General features: G+C 33.9%; 1 protein-coding gene across 3 annotated transcripts in view; it reads left to right on the top strand.

Annotated features, from left to right (window-relative positions):
- LOC145239767 (uncharacterized) overlaps positions 1–19,905 on the top strand; it is a 759,337-nt gene that overhangs the window by 414,060 nt on the left and 325,372 nt on the right. The window contains exon 2 of one of the 3 annotated variants that reach the window (XM_080103201.1): positions 19,009–19,206. The exons of the other annotated variants lie outside the window; for them this stretch is intronic. Coding sequence (XP_079959327.1) covers positions 19,009–19,019 — 11 coding nt within the window. The 3' untranslated portion in view covers positions 19,020–19,206. Of the gene's footprint in view, positions 1–19,008; positions 19,207–19,905 lie in introns of those variants that run through there. 3 annotated transcript variants of the gene reach the window in all.

Raw genomic sequence — 19,905 nt, 5'->3', positions numbered from 1 at the left:
TTAAAATTTCAGGAAAGTGTAAGATGTGAAGAAATTATAGTTTAAAAAGTTGGGATTCACTTTTCCATATTAATTTAACATAAAATGAATATCCACTCTTTTTGAGGGTGGGGACGTCTGATTTTTTTTTGTTTTGTTTTTTTTGTTTTTTAAGGGATGATGTTTATTTGGTAATTGTGGCCAAGAAGATCAACACAAAACTTACCTTAAAAAACTTTTTCTATAGGTTTTCGGATGTGCTGAAAACGAATATTGCATTTAAATTTTCTGCAAACAAATATTTTTCCAGGTATTAGGCAACGTAATTCTTTGTTATAACTGGTGGCCATTGTTGTACATGCAAGTGCATGCATATTTTTGCTTAATACCCGGAAAAATACTTATTTGCAGAAATTTAAATGCAATATTCATTTTCAGCACACCAGAAAACCTATAGAAAACAAGTTTTTTTAAGGTAGGTTGGTCTATAAGGCCACCCCTAAAAAAAATAAGACACCCCCAAAAAGGTGGCCACTTAAATTAATATAGAAAAGTGATTCCCTACTTTTTGAAACAATGTGCGACCGTAAGGGCAAATGTCTGATAGTCTACTACACAATGCAGGTCATAAGCTTTCCAACGAGTCCTCATTTGTTAAAGTCTGGTGTGTGTGTGTGTATATATATATATATATATATATATATATATATATATATATATATATATACTCGTAGCCAAAATGACTATTGAACATTTTATGGCTGTAAAAAAGTGCCAAAAATAGGCTCTGGATAATAGATGATCCCCTTAATGTGCGACCTTAAGTGCAAATTTTACATAGCTCAATACAATTTGGGTCATTACCTTTCTAACGAGCCTGTGTTTGTTAAATTCTGATCAATAGTCGCTCAGATTTGGAACTTATAACATTGCCAAAAAAGGTGGTATATCTATGGATATATCTATACTGGCAGCCAAATTGAATATTAAAATGCTTATATCTTTCGTTCTATGTGACGAAAATACATGAAAATTTGCAGGATTTTTGAAGATTATAAGTATTCTATGGTTAAAATTGTATGACAATTGGTAAGAAAGAACCTATATTTTCAAACCAATAAAATATGCTCAAATTTGCCTAAATTTGTATATATAGTGTCTGGCAAGCAACTTCGGTCTTGCTGCTTCAGTTGTCTCCCCCTAAATTTGTCGATTTTGCTGCTCCGGTTGTCTCCCCTGTGGCCATGCCAGGCCATCAATATATATATATATATATATATATATATATATATATATATATATATATATATATATCAAAGATAATTTAATTTGAAATGAAAAATCTTTGTATATAAGTTGAGATTTTCAAACTTTTTCTTCAAAGCAAAACTTAGTTCTTGATGTGTGTATATAATATCTATATATCAATAAAAGTGAAAATGTGTGTGTGTCTGTGTACATTTCCTACCAAATAACTCTGTCAATTTTCGGTCTACAGACTCGAGATTTGGTAAAATCTTTTTAGTCAGTTATTGGCCAGAAATTTGGCTGTCAAGGGGTCAAAGTTCAACGATTTGACCTTTGAAAACTCTACCAAACTTCTCCACCAATTGTGGGTCTAAGCACTTGAAATTTTAAATGTAGATTACTTGGACATGGATCAAACTTTTTAATTTGCTTTGGGTCAAAACGAAATGTTAAGAGGTTAAAATTGAGGTCAAAGTTTTAAAAAAATTTGACCTCTGCGGTCTCTATCAAATTACTCGGCCAATTTATGGTCTAAACATTTGAAATTTTACATAAAGGGTATTCAGAGATAGGGCAAGCTCTTTAATTGGTTTTGGTCGAAAATTTGAGCTGCCAAAGGGTCAAATTCAAAAGATTTGATCTTTGTGATGTCTAGCAAACTACTCGGCCAATTTTGGGTCTAAACATTTGAAATTTATACATAACGGATATTCAGACATACGGCGAGCATTTTAATCAGTTTTGGGGCGAAAATTTGGCTGCCAAAAGGTCAAAGCTGAAAGAGTTGACCTTTGTAGATTCTACCAAATTCCTCTGCTAGTTTTGGGTCTAAAGACTTGAAATTTTAGATATAGGTAACTTGGACATAGGTAAAACATTTTGATGTGAGACCAAAATAAATGCTATGGGGTCAAAATTGGGATCAAAGTTAAAAAAAATTGACCTCTGCGGTCTCTACGAAATTACTCAGGCAAATTTTAGTCTAAACATTTGAAAATCTTACATAAAGTGCATTCACACGTAGGGCAAGTTGTGGACAGTACATAGGGCCTGAGCAAAACCGGGCTGAAATGCTAGTATATAATATAAATTATGAGTGCATCCTCTTTAAGATTGAAAAATGTTAGACTGTTTTTATTTGCCAGGTGTGTTGATGGGGGAAAAATAGACGCTTTTCCATAAAATTATTTCAAGTATTTTTTTTGTGTAAATTTCCAGATTCATTTGTGTAAAAGATTCGCACTTTGTTTTACTAATGCACCGATTATATTGTTTATAAATAGATTGTTACGTCTTAAATTAAAAAAAAACAACAACTTTGCTTGATACAAAAACTTGTTTTTGTCGGTAAAAAAAATTTACATTCATAATTAAGGTGCGTCCATTCAATATGTGCGATTAGCATTAAAAGTTTTGATTGAAACTTAAGCATGACCGACAGCCACTTGGAATGGTATGTGGCCACATTTAAAATACAACTTGTTTCGGGTTGTACCTTTTTGAAAAAAAAAAAAAAAAAAAATGCAATCAGCATAAGATGCTTGGAAACAAATGTTTTGATATAGCATTTAAAGAGAATTAGAAATTCCAATTATTTGTTTCGTATTTTTGTTTCTGTTGTTTACATAGTTAAATCGCTTTCAACTACGAACTTCGAATGGAACTCTCTAAACTTGAAACGCAATTTCAATTACATTAAGGATGATTTTATTTTGAACGCTAATACAATTAAGACAATCATCTTAATTATTTTACTGTATTTAAATCTGATCAAAATGTTAGACTGCTACCAAATTCGGCTGTCTGAAGATACTGGCTTTGATCTAAAATGCACCAACATTAATGTTGTTTTTTCCTTTTCCTTTTCAAAACTAAATCATATTCTGCAAAATCAAAAATCAAAAATTTTCCCAAATAAAAAGAAACGCAAACTAAATTTCATGAATAAATATTTAAAGATATAAAGAACTTCAAGCATAAAAATTTTTTTCAAAAACAAATTTGACATTAAATAACTTGAAAAAGGCTTGATATGCCATAAAACAAAACCAAACTCTATAAATAAATATTTAAAGACATAAAGAACTTAAAATATAAAAACTTTTGTCAAAATAACTGGATTTGGCATTAAATAACTCGAAAAAGGCTTGATATACTGTAAAACAAAACAGCCAAAACCAATGTTGTCATTTTGTATTTTTGCTTATTTACGCCTGGGTGATGGGTGTCTAAATCCTTTATATCCCTGTGCCATCTTCGTCGTTGTGAAGCTAGGCTGATTTTGCTCTGTTGATAAAACTCCCTCTGGCACTTATATAAAAAGTTTATCGAAAAGGACAGAAACAGAAAACAAGCTGACTTCACATGCCTGTGAGAGAGAAATCAATATTTATAAATTTTTCAATTTATGTGCTAAGAAGCAAATTTTATAACTACCTATATTTATTTCCCCTGGCTACGGTATTTGCCTCACCTTGCGGTGTTATACTGCTATTTGTTTATATAGATGTGTATTATATACTGTACTGTATTTTGTCACTAATTTTTAATGCCGCATCTCGGGGTTCTACTATATATATATATATATATATATATATATATATAAGGTATTTACAGCTTCTCTTCGGATTTTTAATCATGTCCAAACGCACTTTTTTCCTTTTGATAGATTGATTGTTTCTATTTCTTCTGATGAGTTAAGGGCAAAATAGATTCACTGATTGATATGATAATTAAGTGATTGATTTTGTGCTACGAAACAGATACTGCCAAGAATTGTAAATGTCAACTGAATTAAAGGAATAAATTGTAAGATGGTCAACATCATGAACTTTGGAATATAGACGTTTGTCATTCATTCATTATATATATATATATATATATAGAGAGAGAGAGAGAGGTGAATCATTAACATGCAGTATGTCATATGATCAAAACATCATGTAAGGGACACACTAATTATCAAGTTAAGCGACATAGAGCCTGGTTGGTTTTCAGGTGAGTGACCATTTGGGGAATACTGGTGGCAATAAGTGAACACTCTACTCATGCTTATAAATGTCTGACAACTTTGCTTGGAGTACAATTGGTGGCAAACTAGCATTCTGTCACAGTGTTGGTTCAAGCAATATTGCTGGTTATGAGCTTTCAAGCTTGGGAAGAAGTTGTATGATAAATCCCTTACCATGCAGACCTTCCGTTTCAGCTTGTGTCCATTGTTTCTTATGACAGAACTACCGATATATGTTCAATGCATAAAAAATTGGAAAAAAACAAAAAGCTTGTCCCTTTATATAGCTATTTTTACCTGAATATACATTTTATTTATCTCCTCTCTAGCGGGTTAGGCACAAGGTCAAGTATGGGTTTGATGAGTGTTTCTGTGGAATGGACTGAATTCGAACTTGAACATTCAGTTCTGACATTAACCACTTCAGTTTAGAATAATTTATTGGAGTCAACCATAGTCAAAGACAGCTCGAAGACTCCTTTTTAATTGGTTATTACTAGGGCCATGACAACAGCATATTCTTTTCCTTGTTTTGATTCTCAGATATATATCCATTGATATCATGTTTTTATGTAGAGTGATGTGGTTCTCGGTTGAGTGTGTCTAACTGTGTCGGATTTACACTTGAGTCAAAACAATGAAAAGAATATGCTGTTGTCATAACCCTAGTTATTACAAAGATGTATGGGAGGGCGAAACTCTTTTCCCTGAATTGCTCCACTTAGTCTTAATTCACACTTTATAATGTTGAATTTTTATTAAAAAGGCACCACATACTATTTTTTTTTAATCTTTGGAAAAACTTGACAGAAAATTGAACCCAGCTTTTCGGGTGGGCTCAGTGAATGCTCTAACTATTATGCCAAAAAATAAAAAAAAATCTATAAAATATAATTATCGCAGGACAACATTAGATGTCACAAAATTGAATGTAATTGATTGCTTGTCGCTCAATTAGGACCAATAATAGAATTTTTTTTTTTTTTTTTTTTTTTTGGTGGGGAGAGTAGAAGTTAGATTCATTTTATTTGACGTGAACTAATCCGACGGCTGTGGAAAACGGTGAAAAGAAATGTCACCTGCCCCCCCCCCTCCGCACTGACAAGCATCAGAAACACCTACGATCAATCAACTTAACTCTTTATTTATGGGAAGTCATAAATACACTGATTGCTTTGTATCTGATGGATGTGTAGGCGGGATAATAGCGTAGATGCTGATACAGTATAAACATCGAAAATTAATATGTGCCGCACGCGCACACAAGGTGAAACGTTTGCACCTAACTGCTTTGGACCATATAACTAAGGATTTAATCTATTTGGCGCCCATAATCGTTAGGTGTTAGAGCAGACATAATAGTCAAATTTGAATGTAATTGATTGCTTGTCGCTCAATTAGAATCTATAATAGAAATTGAGGTGAGGAGAGGGGTAAAAGTCAAATTTATTTGATTTGACTTGAACATAAGGAGGAAGTTTCGTGGGAGTACCAAATTCACAAGCGGTCCCCAGTTGCATACATATCGGCGCTAGAGGATACAATGACGTTATGTTAATTTTATTTTTATTTCGGACTATTAGTCTCATCTTTATTAGTTGTTGTTTGTTTGTTTTTATTGGTTCACAACGTTTCAGCCAATTTCCTCTGGCCTTCGTCAGGTGGTAACCGCGACGGATAGGAACTTCGAATCTCCTAACTGCATTCTCAGCCATCACTGCCATCCGTAGTTGTCGTCGTCTCACCACATTTTTGACCAATTACCTCTGGCACGCTTTGGGTGGGATTGAAACCGCTATCTTCAGACAATGTTCATCTGGAACCGTAGAGATTCAACGTCTCTATCAACTGCGCCACGGGCCCCGAAGGGCGATCAAGGTTGGATTCTTTGATCTTATAAATCCACATTTTTATTCATTATCTGATCTTCCATAGTCGGGTCCGTACCGATTGGTATATATATATATTATTCCTTAATTGGAATTTTTTTTTTTTTTTTATTTTGAGATGAGCATTTTTATGTTAATTTTATTTTTATTTCGGACTATTAGTCTCATCTTTATTAGTTGTTGTTTGTTTGTTTTTATTGGTTCACAACGTTTCAGCCAATTTCCTCTGGCCTTCGTCAGGTGGTAACCGCGACGGATAGGAACTTCGAATCTCCTAACTGCATTCTCAGCCATCACTGCCATCCGTAGTTGTCGTCGTCTCACCACATTTTTGACCAATTACCTCTGGCACGCTTTGGGTGGGATTGAAACCGCTATCTTCAGACAATGTTCATCTGGAACCGTAGAGATTCAACGTCTCTATCAACTGCGCCACGGGCCCCGAAGGGCGATCAAGGTTGGATTCTTTGATCTTATAAATCCACATTTTTATTCATTATCTGATCTTCCATAGTCGGGTCCGTACCGATTGGTATATATATATATTATTCCTTAATTGGAATTTTTTTTTTTTATTTTGAGATGAGCATTTTTATGTTAATTTTATTTTTATTTCGGACTATTAGTCTCATCTTTATTAGTTGTTGTTTGTTTGTTTTTATTGGTTCACAACGTTTCAGCCAATTTCCTCTGGCCTTCGTCAGGTGGTAACCGCGACGGATAGGAACTTCGAATCTCCTAACTGCATTCTCAGCCATCACTGCCATCCGTAGTTGTCGTCGTCTCACCACATTTTTGACCAATTACCTCTGGCACGCTTTGGGTGGGATTGAAACCGCTATCTTCAGACAATGTTCATCTGGAACCGTAGAGATTCAACGTCTCTATCAACTGCGCCACGGGCCCCGAAGGGCGATCAAGGTTGGATTCTTTGATCTTATAAATCCACATTTTTATTCATTATCTGATCTTCCATAGTCGGGTCCGTACCGATTGGTATATATATATATTATTCCTTAATTGGAATTTTTTTTTTATTTTGAGATGAGCATTTTTATGTTAATTTTATTTTTATTTCGGACTATTAGTCTCATCTTTATTAGTTGTTGTTTGTTTGTTTTTATTGGTTCACAACGTTTCAGCCAATTTCCTCTGGCCTTCGTCAGGTGGTAACCGCGACGGATAGGAACTTCGAATCTCCTAACTGCATTCTCAGCCATCACTGCCATCCGTAGTTGTCGTCGTCTCACCACATTTTTGACCAATTACCTCTGGCACGCTTTGGGTGGGATTGAAACCGCTATCTTCAGACAATGTTCATCTGGAACCGTAGAGATTCAACGTCTCTATCAACTGCGCCACGGGCCCCGAAGGGCGATCAAGGTTGGATTCTTTGATCTTATAAATCCACATTTTTATTCATTATCTGATCTTCCATAGTCGGGTCCGTACCGATTGGTATATATATATATATTATTCCTTAATTGGAATTTTTTTTTTTTTTTATTTTGAGATGAGCATTTTTATGTTAATTTTATTTTTATTTCGGACTATTAGTCTCATCTTTATTAGTTGTTGTTTGTTTGTTTTTATTGGTTCACAACGTTTCAGCCAATTTCCTCTGGCCTTCGTCAGGTGGTAACCGCGACGGATAGGAACTTCGAATCTCCTAACTGCATTCTCAGCCATCACTGCCATCCGTAGTTGTCGTCGTCTCACCACATTTTTGACCAATTACCTCTGGCACGCTTTGGGTGGGATTGAAACCGCTATCTTCAGACAATGTTCATCTGGAACCGTAGAGATTCAACGTCTCTATCAACTGCGCCACGGGCCCCGAAGGGCGATCAAGGTTGGATTCTTTGATCTTATAAATCCACATTTTTATTCATTATCTGATCTTCCATAGTCGGGTCCGTACCGATTGGTATATATATATATTATTCCTTAATTGGAATTTTTTTTTTTATTTTGAGATGAGCATTTTTATGTTAATTTTATTTTTATTTCGGACTATTAGTCTCATCTTTATTAGTTGTTGTTTGTTTGTTTTTATTGGTTCACAACGTTTCAGCCAATTTCCTCTGGCCTTCGTCAGGTGGTAACCGCGACGGATAGGAACTTCGAATCTCCTAACTGCATTCTCAGCCATCACTGCCATCCGTAGTTGTCGTCGTCTCACCACATTTTTGACCAATTACCTCTGGCACGCTTTGGGTGGGATTGAAACCGCTATCTTCAGACAATGTTCATCTGGAACCGTAGAGATTCAACGTCTCTATCAACTGCGCCACGGGCCCCGAAGGGCGATCAAGGTTGGATTCTTTGATCTTATAAATCCACATTTTTATTCATTATCTGATCTTCCATAGTCGGGTCCGTACCGATTGGTATATATATATATTATTCCTTAATTGGAATTTTTTTTTTTTTTTTTTTATTTTGAGATGAGCATTTTTATGTTAATAAAAGACGAAGGCCAGAGGAAATTGGCTGAAACGTTGTGAACCAATAAAAACAAACAAACAACAACTAATAAAGATGAGACTAATAGTCCGAAATAAAAATAAAATTAACATAAAAATGCTCATCTCAAAATAAAAAAAAAAAATTCCAATTAAGGAATAATATATATATATACCAATCGGTACGGACCCGACTATGGAAGATCAGATAATGAATAAAAATGTGGATTTATAAGATCAAAGAATCCAACCTTGATCGCCCTTCGGGGCCCGTGGCGCAGTTGATAGAGACGTTGAATCTCTACGGTTCCAGATGAACATTGTCTGAAGATAGCGGTTTCAATCCCACCCAAAGCGTGCCAGAGGTAATTGGTCAAAAATGTGGTGAGACGACGACAACTACGGATGGCAGTGATGGCTGAGAATGCAGTTAGGAGATTCGAAGTTCCTATCCGTCGCGGTTACCACCTGACGAAGGCCAGAGGAAATTGGCTGAAACGTTGTGAACCAATAAAAACAAACAAACAACAACTAATAAAGATGAGACTAATAGTCCGAAATAAAAATAAAATTAACATAAAAATGCTCATCTCAAAATAAAAAAAAAAAAATTCCAATTAAGGAATAATATATATATATACCAATCGGTACGGACCCGACTATGGAAGATCAGATAATGAATAAAAATGTGGATTTATAAGATCAAAGAATCCAACCTTGATCGCCCTTCGGGGCCCGTGGCGCAGTTGATAGAGACGTTGAATCTCTACGGTTCCAGATGAACATTGTCTGAAGATAGCGGTTTCAATCCCACCCAAAGCGTGCCAGAGGTAATTGGTCAAAAATGTGGTGAGACGACGACAACTACGGATGGCAGTGATGGCTGAGAATGCAGTTAGGAGATTCGAAGTTCCTATCCGTCGCGGTTACCACCTGACGAAGGCCAGAGGAAATTGGCTGAAACGTTGTGAACCAATAAAAACAAACAAACAACAACTAATAAAGATGAGACTAATAGTCCGAAATAAAAATAAAATTAACATAAAAATGCTCATCTCAAAATAAAAAAAAAATTCCAATTAAGGAATAATATATATATATACCAATCGGTACGGACCCGACTATGGAAGATCAGATAATGAATAAAAATGTGGATTTATAAGATCAAAGAATCCAACCTTGATCGCCCTTCGGGGCCCGTGGCGCAGTTGATAGAGACGTTGAATCTCTACGGTTCCAGATGAACATTGTCTGAAGATAGCGGTTTCAATCCCACCCAAAGCGTGCCAGAGGTAATTGGTCAAAAATGTGGTGAGACGACGACAACTACGGATGGCAGTGATGGCTGAGAATGCAGTTAGGAGATTCGAAGTTCCTATCCGTCGCGGTTACCACCTGACGAAGGCCAGAGGAAATTGGCTGAAACGTTGTGAACCAATAAAAACAAACAAACAACAACTAATAAAGATGAGACTAATAGTCCGAAATAAAAATAAAATTAACATAAAAATGCTCATCTCAAAATAAAAAAAAAAAAAATTCCAATTAAGGAATAATATATATATATACAATGACGTTAGTTTTTTTTTTTTTTTTTTGTAATTCTTGCAAAGAGTTGTTGACCCACTCATACATACAGCACTTTGTATTCTCAAATGTAACCCATCTGTTACCGACCATGCTGAACGTTGCTTAACTTTGGTGATCTTACGAGAATTGGTATGCCAATGTAGTTATGCCATTTGAGCTATGTGCACAAGATTTAATTGTTATTTGCAAAGCGGAAGCACACGCACACAAGGTGAAACGTTTGCACCTAACTGCTTCGGACCATATAACTAAGGATTAAATCCATTTAGCACCCATAATTGTTAGGTGTTAGAGCAGAAATAATGGTCAAATTTGACACTATTCTCTATGGGCGGCTGGTTACTTATCAGCCAATCAGAATGCATTATTATTTTGTGGGTGTGGGGGGGGGGGTAAAATCGCTCTATTCTGCTGATTTGTATTTTGCAGATTTCATGTGACTTCAAATTTATAACAACTGAGAAATGTTACTTTTATTATCAAAAATAACACACACACACACACACACACACACAAAAAAAAGTTCATTCATACTCTCCACCATAATCCACTTGAGGTTACATATTCATGTACTGGTAACCTTAAAAAAGATTGGTTGTTGGAAATCCAACAAAAGTCATAATCCATATATTATATCTATTAACTGAATAGCACTTATGTTCTTTTCTGTTAGTACGCGAATATATTTCTGAAACATCCTCTACATACAACTCCATAAAAATATCTATATCTAACTTTATATAGACAAATGAAGCTAGTTGTATTTTCAAAGATAGAACCGATTAGTAATACGTCTGACGTGTCTCTTTGATTCAGGCTAGCCCTTTTTTTTCATTATATTATGGGCATGAATATACTTTTGTTTTCACAAATAAAGCAAATATAATAGCTAAATTTGACAAAAATCTACGGGCGGCTGGTCCCCTCGCAATTAATCAGAATGCATTGTCACACAATCTGCTGCTTTATGTCGATTCATGCCACCTCATGTGATTTGAATTTATAACAACTGCAAAAATGTTTCTTGAATCGACAAAAATTACATTTAATCGCGCGCACACACACACACACACACAGTTCATTAATACCCCTTTCGCTCCAATTCATTAAAACTCGTGATTACATATTCATATATTGGTAACCTTACAAAATACTGTCTGAAATTCAACTAAAGTTGTGAATAATGTTTAAATCTGTTAATCGATCAACATTTATGGCCCTTTTTTTTTTTTTAATACCCGAATGATTATTAACAATGATTTGAAACAACCTGTACACACACACACACACACACACACACACACACACACACACACACACACACACATATATATAAAGTGACTTGTCTGTCTGTGTGAAAAATGGTCGCTACCAAACTACTCTGTCAGTTTTTGGATTATAGACATGAAACTTGATATATAGGGGATTTGGATCTGTGGAACAAATCGTATTCGGTTTTTAGCTGGTAGAAATAGCTGCTAAGGGGTCAAAACTTGAAAAATTGGAACTTGACAGATGTAACTTGACTATAGGTGTTACTTGAATGTATGTGCAAATATACATTTATACTTTTAACATTACATTTTATGTTTTTATAATCGTATGGACTTAGCTCAAATGGTAACAAATAAGACTAGAGAGTTTTTGTTTCGATTCTAGCTGACACCCAAATCATATATATATATATATATATATATATATATATATATATATATAATATCAGCCACTTTAAGAAACTTGTTTCTTATTGTTGAACACTTTCAGTTGTAATAAAAGTCAGTCAACTTAACTAATACCTGCAGATCGTCATATAATGATAAGATCACTCTGACTGACGCTAAGAGCATTTAATAAGAATAAATATTAAATTTCAATTGTATCTCTTGCGATTTACAGTAGCCTAGTGGTTTGGGTCCTTGCTAATGAAGCCAGACATAACTTCTGTTGCCGGGGTTCGACTCTCTTGACTGGCGTTAATCGTTACACCCTGCACTGATGATTCCCGAAAGGATGAAACATTAGTGTCGGTAGGTATTTAATAATTATTATAGTAAATAATATATATAAACAAACTTTTGAAATCACTACTATATATTGGGTACAATATAATAATCAATAGAGAATTGGCTCTATAATAATAAAAATTAAATCTGTATAAATTAAATTTATTTATGTGTATTTCATGACTACTGGGCAGCCTGCTAATATCTCTAAATCTATATAGATGGATAAAGCCAGTTGGATATTCAAAGTGAGACTGAAATAGTAATTTGTTTCTCTATTTGATTAAGGCTAGCCTTTTTGTTTTGTTAGTTTTCTCCATTATATTAATGGCATGAATATAATTTGACTTGCACAACTAATCTCTGTTCTAAAATGATGAAAACAAAATTTTCTGTCGAGCAAAGCATTTGTCTACATTTATTCAGCCATTAAGAACTCTAAACAGATCCTAAATTTGCATAAGCGCCTTCACTTCAGACCCAAATTGCCCTCACTTTGCACACCACTGTATCCTTAGAGAAGGCATATCCTAACAATGGCCACTTATTTCGCTGTCTCTTCATACCGTTACAACAAATTGGATCTTTGGCCTCCAATCATACAAACTAAACTGAAGTTCAAATTAAAAAACAAAACCAAAAAAACAGTTAAATGACCTGTGTTTAAGTTTTTACTCTGGTTCTGAAAAATTAAGCATCGAATATTTGTGTCTTGCAATTCACATATTACAAAGCTACTGAGAATTAGGGTCCCGATTTAAAGGAGCAATCCTAGTGAGCCATTGTGGAGTGAGATGTTTGCTCACATTACATTTAAATTATGCTAGCATGGGTGCTCGGCGTTACCCGGGTGTTTGGAGGTGTGTGTTGAGCATAAAAAAAAAAAGTGGTAGTAGGAAGGCAGGCTCGAACCCGTACCATGAAGGAAGAAAGGAACAGGGGAAAAATGTAACGTCTTTGCTGTTACGACCACTGCCAAACCAGAAGTGACGTAGGTTTAAATTAAGGCAACACAATCAAAAAGAGGTGATGGCTTTTGAAAATATCGGCAAAAAAGCGACCCCTTCCCATAGAAAAGTGCCCAGTTAAGGATGAAGAAATTAATGTTTTTAGCCAATTTTTTGGTATTTGAAGAGTCGAGCTTCAAAACTATACTGATCGTGTGAAAATCCGTCACCTCTATCAAAAGTTTTAGGCAAACATGCAAACAAACATATATCCATACATACATACATACATACATTGATGGCTCAAATTTTCGACCTAAACCGATTAAAAAGCTTGCCCTATCTCCGAATACCCTTTATGTAAAATTTCAAATGTTTAGACCAGAAATTGTTTGAGTAATTTGGTAGAGACCGCAGAGGTCAATTTTTTAAAAAGTTTTGACCCCTTAACATTTGTTGTTTTGGGTTCAAATCAAATTATTAAGTTAAATCCATGTCCAAGGAACCTATATCTAAACTTTCAAGTGTTTAGACCCAAAATTGTCAGAGGAGTTTGGTAGAGTTCTCAAAGGTCAAATCGTTGAACTTTGACCCCTTAATAGCCAAATTTCTAGGCGAAAACAGATGACAAAGATTTTCCCAAATCTCAGTACCCTTTATATCAAATTTCGAGTCTGTAGGCTGAAAATTGATAGTTATTGTGTAGGGAAATGTACACGAACAGACACAGACAGACATATAGACACTTTCCCATTTATAGATATACTAGCGTTTCAGCCCGGCATTGCCCAGACGTTTGGATGTGTATGTTGAGCAAAAAAAAACAAAAAAAAACGGTGGTAGTAAAAACGTAGGCTCAAACCCGTACCGCGAAGGAGGAAAAGAATGGGGGGAAAACGTGACGTCTTTGCGGTTACAACCATCGTCAAACCTGAAGTGACTTATGTTTTAATTAAGGCTAGACAATCGAAAGGAGAGGATATCTTTAAAATTATCAGCAAAAAAAGCGACTCCACCTCCTGTAGAAAAGTGGCTAGTTGAAGGTGAAGATATTAATGTTTTTAGACAATTTTTCGATATTTTCGTATGAAAGGTCAAACTTTAAAATGGTACTGATCTTGGTAAAATTCGTCGGCTCTGTCGAAAGTTTTAGGCAAACATGCAAACATACATACATACATACATACATACATTTATATATTGGTAACTAAAAATTTTGACTCAAACCGATGAAAAAGCTTGCCCTATCTCTGAATACCCTTTATGTAAAATTTCAAATATTTAGACCAGAATTTGTCTGAGTAATTTGGTAGAGACTGCAGAGGTCAATTTTTTAAAAACTTTGACCTCTATTATGACCCCTTAAAATTTATTGTTTTTGGCTCAAATCAAGTTATTAAGTTAGATCCATGTCCAAGAAACCTATATCTAAAATTAAGTGTTTAGACCCAAAATTGTCGGAGGAGTTTGATAGAGTTCTCAAAGTTCAAATCGTTGAACTTTGACCCCTTAACAACCAAATTTCTGTCCGAGAACCGATCCCAAAGATTTTCCCAAATTTCAGAACCCTGTATATCAAATTTCGAGTCTGTAGACTAAAAATTGACAGTTATTGCGTAAGGAAATGTACACAGACAGACACACAGACACGGTCACTTCTATAGATATATATACTAGCATTTCAGCCCGGCGTTGCCCGGGTGTTTGGAGGTGTATGTTAAGCAAAAAAAAAAAAAAAAAAGACAAAAAAAAAACGGTCAATTTCTTTAACTTTGACCCCTATTATGATCCCTTAACATTTATTGTTTTGGGCTCAAATCAAGTTATTAAATTAGATCTATGTCCAAGGAACCTATATCTAAAATTTCAAGTGTTTAAACCCAAAATTGTCTGAGGAGTTTAGTAGAGTTCTCAAGGGTCAAATCATTGAACTTGGACTCCTTAAGAGCCAAATTTCTGGCCGAAAACGGATTACAAAGATTTTCTCAAATCTCAGTATCCTGTATATCAAATCTTGAGTCTGTAGACTTTAAATTGACAGTTATTGCGTTGGGAAATGTACACACAGACAGACACAAAGACACGTTCACTTTTCTAGATATACTGATAGACTAATATGTTAAAAAATATACATATGTATATGTAAATATTTTCATTCTTTCTCTCTATTTTTATTCTTTCTCTCTATTTTTATTCTTTCTCTCTATTTTTATTCTTTCTCTCTATTTTCATTCTTTCTCTCTATTTTTATTCTTTCTCTCTATTTTTATTCTTTCTCTCTATTTTTATTCTTTCTCTCTATTTTTATTCTTTCTCTCTATTTTTATTCTTTCTCTCTCTATTTTTCTTCTTTCTCTCTATTTTTCTTCTTTCTCTCTCTATTTTTTATTGTTTCTCTCTCTATTTTTTATTGTTTCTCTCTCTGTTTCTATTCTTTCTCTCTCTGTTTCTATTCTTTCTCTCTCTGTTTCTATTCTTTCTCTCACTTTTATTCTTTCTCTTTATTTGTCTTGCCCTCTTGCTCTGGGTTTTTTTTTTTTGTTTGTTTTGCCCCCCCCCCCCAAAAAAAAAAGAATCTGTTATTATTGGATATACGGTTTAGCACACAGAATTAGCATTTAAAAAATGCATTTTACATTGTTGTTAATTTTTATGAAGTTATAAAGCATTAAAACCGCTTCAGCTGAACATAGAATTGTACTAAACTAAATATCAAATAACAGATACTGAGATAGAAAAACTCATGGATTCTGTTTCTGAGTTGGAGCTGTCTATGAAAAGAAATCACATTTAAAACGTTACTTCCGGAAGGAACCTTGAATGATAGGATGCATCCAACTTCCTCTGTATTTCAACTTGCTAATTATTCCCAACTTCTTCAAACAATTACATTTTTTTGAAACAGTAAAACTCCAACGACTGACTGAATTTCATTTAAAATGTGTCTCCACTGTGTTGAGTAAAGCTCCACCTCAAGTATCGTGACAAGCCATGGTCAAAATAAAGATTTCTAAAGGAGCAAGGGAAGTAATTTTAAAGTGTTAACTCGATGGAAACGCGAAGTTAGTAAGAACTGAATTGGTTAATTACTACAGCTACATACCTAAACTTGGCATTGTGATATGGAGCAAGAAAGAAAAACAATCTTAATAAAGTTAGTGTCCCCGATGATGCTGGGGTAAACAGGGGTAAAATAGGGAAAGGATAACAAAATACCAAATTCTTAGGTACGACATGAAAAGAAGCTGAAATTTTAGGAAGATTCCATCATTCCAATAATTGTAGAAGCAACCAGACTCGCGGAGAAGAATTTCAAAAACTACTTGGCAATTATATATACCTTCTGGAGCAGTAGAATGATCCAACCATTTTTTTTTTCCATGGACCTTGATATCAAATTTGATGTAAATTGGAAAAGTAAGTATTGAATGAAATTTATACCCGTCAATCTACATATTGGTTGAGCTTCGATATGTTGTTTCTGTCTTTCTAGGCATGAAACATGGAACAAATCTTTGAAATTGAATAATTTATCATATTTAAATTCAACTTCGATTGTCTGAGATCTTATGTATTCTTTTTACTATTACCACCACCACCATCATCATTATCGCTATCGTCATTATCATAATTGTATCACTATCGTAGCTAATTCTTTGATCCTAGACTTTAACAAAAGATCTTCAGGTAGCGTGTTGTGTAGTACACAGTTGATGCCTAGTTTTTTTGGTACATCGTAAATTGTTGCTCAGTGGATAGTGACGTCTTGATGCAGTTGTCTCCTTTTTAGTGACAATGGTTGTAAAATTTATTCATAATAATGGCACACCATCATTTGGGATTTAACAATTTTTAAAAAAATTGTGCATATATATATATATATATATATATATATACACACACACACACACTTCAGAATCAAATTATCTAACAAATCAACTGGTATGAAAACCTATGATTATAAGTCTTACAAAATATTACTGGCAGTAATATTCTATAAGTACTATCCCACCTAAATAAGAATTGCTCGATATACAAGATAGAGCAAATAAATCAAATTTTAGTCATTCAATGAATTTAAAAATTTTTGACGTGAAATGTTTGAGTTTCAAATCAAAAGATTTTTATTATTCTACGTAAGACCAAGAATACAATCGAAATATAACTCCTTATCCTATAGGATTTCGATGTCTTCCATCTCTTCAGATGAGAAAATATTAGCAAATAGTTATAATGGTTTATACCTTATTTGCTAAAGTCAATGAGACATGGAAAATCACAATTAAAAGTTGCGTAAGTATTTAAATGTCATAGAATAAGAGAAGTTAATGAAAAGTATATAAAAATTCCCATCCAAATTGCATGGTAAAATCCGAAGTGAATGTCTTTGATAGCAGTGTTGTAAAAAGATCCAAACTGTATTTTGAGTAATCCACATCACAATGTAATGGTCCGATGTAGGCAGTTCCTTGGAGCAATTTCCTTTGTTTATATAATTGGTCCGGTAAAAAATTTTATATATGTAAAATATATATATATATATATATCTCGAATCTCGCTAGATTCAGCCACTCTGATGAGTCGTGGACGACGAAACACATGTCAGTGGATAATTATATTTTAAAAATAATATATATATATATATAAAGTTTTTAATATATGTATGTAGACATCAAAATCCTATAAGATAAGGATTTATAATATTTCAATTGTATTCTTTGTCTTACATAGAATAATAAAAATATTTTGATTTGAAATTCAAACATTTCACATCATAAATTTTTAAATTCATTAAATGACTAACATTTCATATATTTCCCCAGCCTATCCTTCATAAGAGGAGAGAGCAGCTGCCCCAAAATACAACCACTTTCGCCCCTCCTTAATACCCCAAAAATTAGGGAAAGCTTGCCTCAGCTTACCCACTATGCGTCTATCAACATCCCGTCTTTGGCACAGTATCATACCACGTAACCCTGACTCCACTTATCTGCTTAACAGAACATTATATGGAAAATTTCATTTTTTAACCCACATCCAATTTTAATAATTTTGTAATCCAATTCAGTCTTACATTTTTAATTGAAAAATATTTACAACATGTTGATGATTGAAATTCTAAGTAATTAGGTACCATTGAAGGATTTTATTGATCTGGCATAATTAAGTTTAGAATGGAAAAAATAAGAAAATTAATTTCAATATTTTATCTAATTTAATTCTAGAAATTGTCAATATCATCTTGTTAGCGCCTTACATCAAGTGGCTCCATGCCTTGCCTGGAGCGATTTCCATATATATATATATATATATATATATATATATATATATATATATATATATATATATATATATATTAGTTAAAAGTCGTCACCTTCCATAACTGGCATATACACTTGTGAATGTCAGACAACCATGAAATTTCCTCCTTTAAGAAAATTAAAAAATTAAAAAGGATTCAAGACCATTTTAATTTTAGAGAGAAAATATATTATGCTATCACTAGCGTGAAGCAAGGTTAATGTTCTCTCCTCTAAAATTAATGGTCTTGAATCCTTTTTAATTTTTTAATTTTCTTGCCTGATGAGATCAACTATGATCAAAACGGTCTGCACATCGCAGCAAGATATGACTGGATTTACATAAAGAATAATAAAAACTAATATATATATATATACAGGGTGTTCATAAAGGTCGTGTGCACTTTAAAAAATTTATAACTTTATCTATATTTGCGATAGAAATAATCTGTAAAAAATGTTATAAAGTTTCATGTATCTAGTTTTAAGTATAGTTATTGAATAATTTTTCACACCAAAATTCGTAACAATTTTTAGATAAGTAAAAAATAAGTAAAAAATATTTTTTGTTTTTCAGAATCAATTTGATCCCATGGCTTCAATTGAGGAAAAAGTAAACTGTGTCCTTTGGTTGGCTGAATTGAAATCTATTATTGCTGTACAAAGAAAGTTTAGAATTGAATACAATAAAAAAAAGCGTCTCGTAGGAACACCATTGTTAAATGGATGAAAAAATTTAAAGAGACAGGCTCTGTCCATGATAAACCACGGTCTGGAAGGCCATGTGTCAGTGACGAAAGTGTTACTTCCATAGAAGAATCCTTTACTGCAAGTCCAAGAAAGTCTGCAAGACAGGCATCATTGGAGCTCGAGCTGCCAAAGTCTACTGTGCATAAGATTCTGTGGGCAAAACTTCATATGAAAGCTTACAAAATTCAATTACATCAACAGTTGTTAGAAGAGGATTATTATGCACGGCTAACTTTCTGTCACGAGTTCAATGAAGAACTTTCCAATAATGATGCATTTGTGAGTAATTTACTGTTTTCTGATGAAGAAACATTTCACATTAGTCGTATGGTCAACAGGCATAATTGCTGAATTTGGGGAACTGAAAACCCAAATGAAACTGTTGAACATGAAAGGGACTCTCTTAAAGTTAATGTGTGGTGTGCTTTGGGAATAAATCGAATCATAGGGCCATATTTTTTGAAGACCGTGTTATTAACAGTGACAGCTACTTAGATATGTTGCAGAATTACTTTATTCCGCAACTTGAACAATTAAACTTGAAAGATGATGCAGTGTTTCAACAAGATGGAGCTCCTTGTCACTTTGCTCGGCGTGTTAGACAGTTTCTAAATCAGGAATTTCCTAACAGATGATTCGAAGGGGTGGACCATTTCATTGGCCTCCACGTTCGCCAGATTTGACTCCATTAGATTTTTTTATGGGGACATGTGAAAACAATTGT

The sequence above is a fragment of the Euprymna scolopes genome, chromosome 19, assembly GCF_053919585.1.
Source record: "Euprymna scolopes isolate OS-2025 chromosome 19, ASM5391958v1, whole genome shotgun sequence".
Taxonomy (NCBI): domain Eukaryota; kingdom Metazoa; phylum Mollusca; class Cephalopoda; order Sepiida; family Sepiolidae; genus Euprymna; species Euprymna scolopes.
This window is presented reverse-complemented; position numbering and strand designations above follow the sequence as displayed.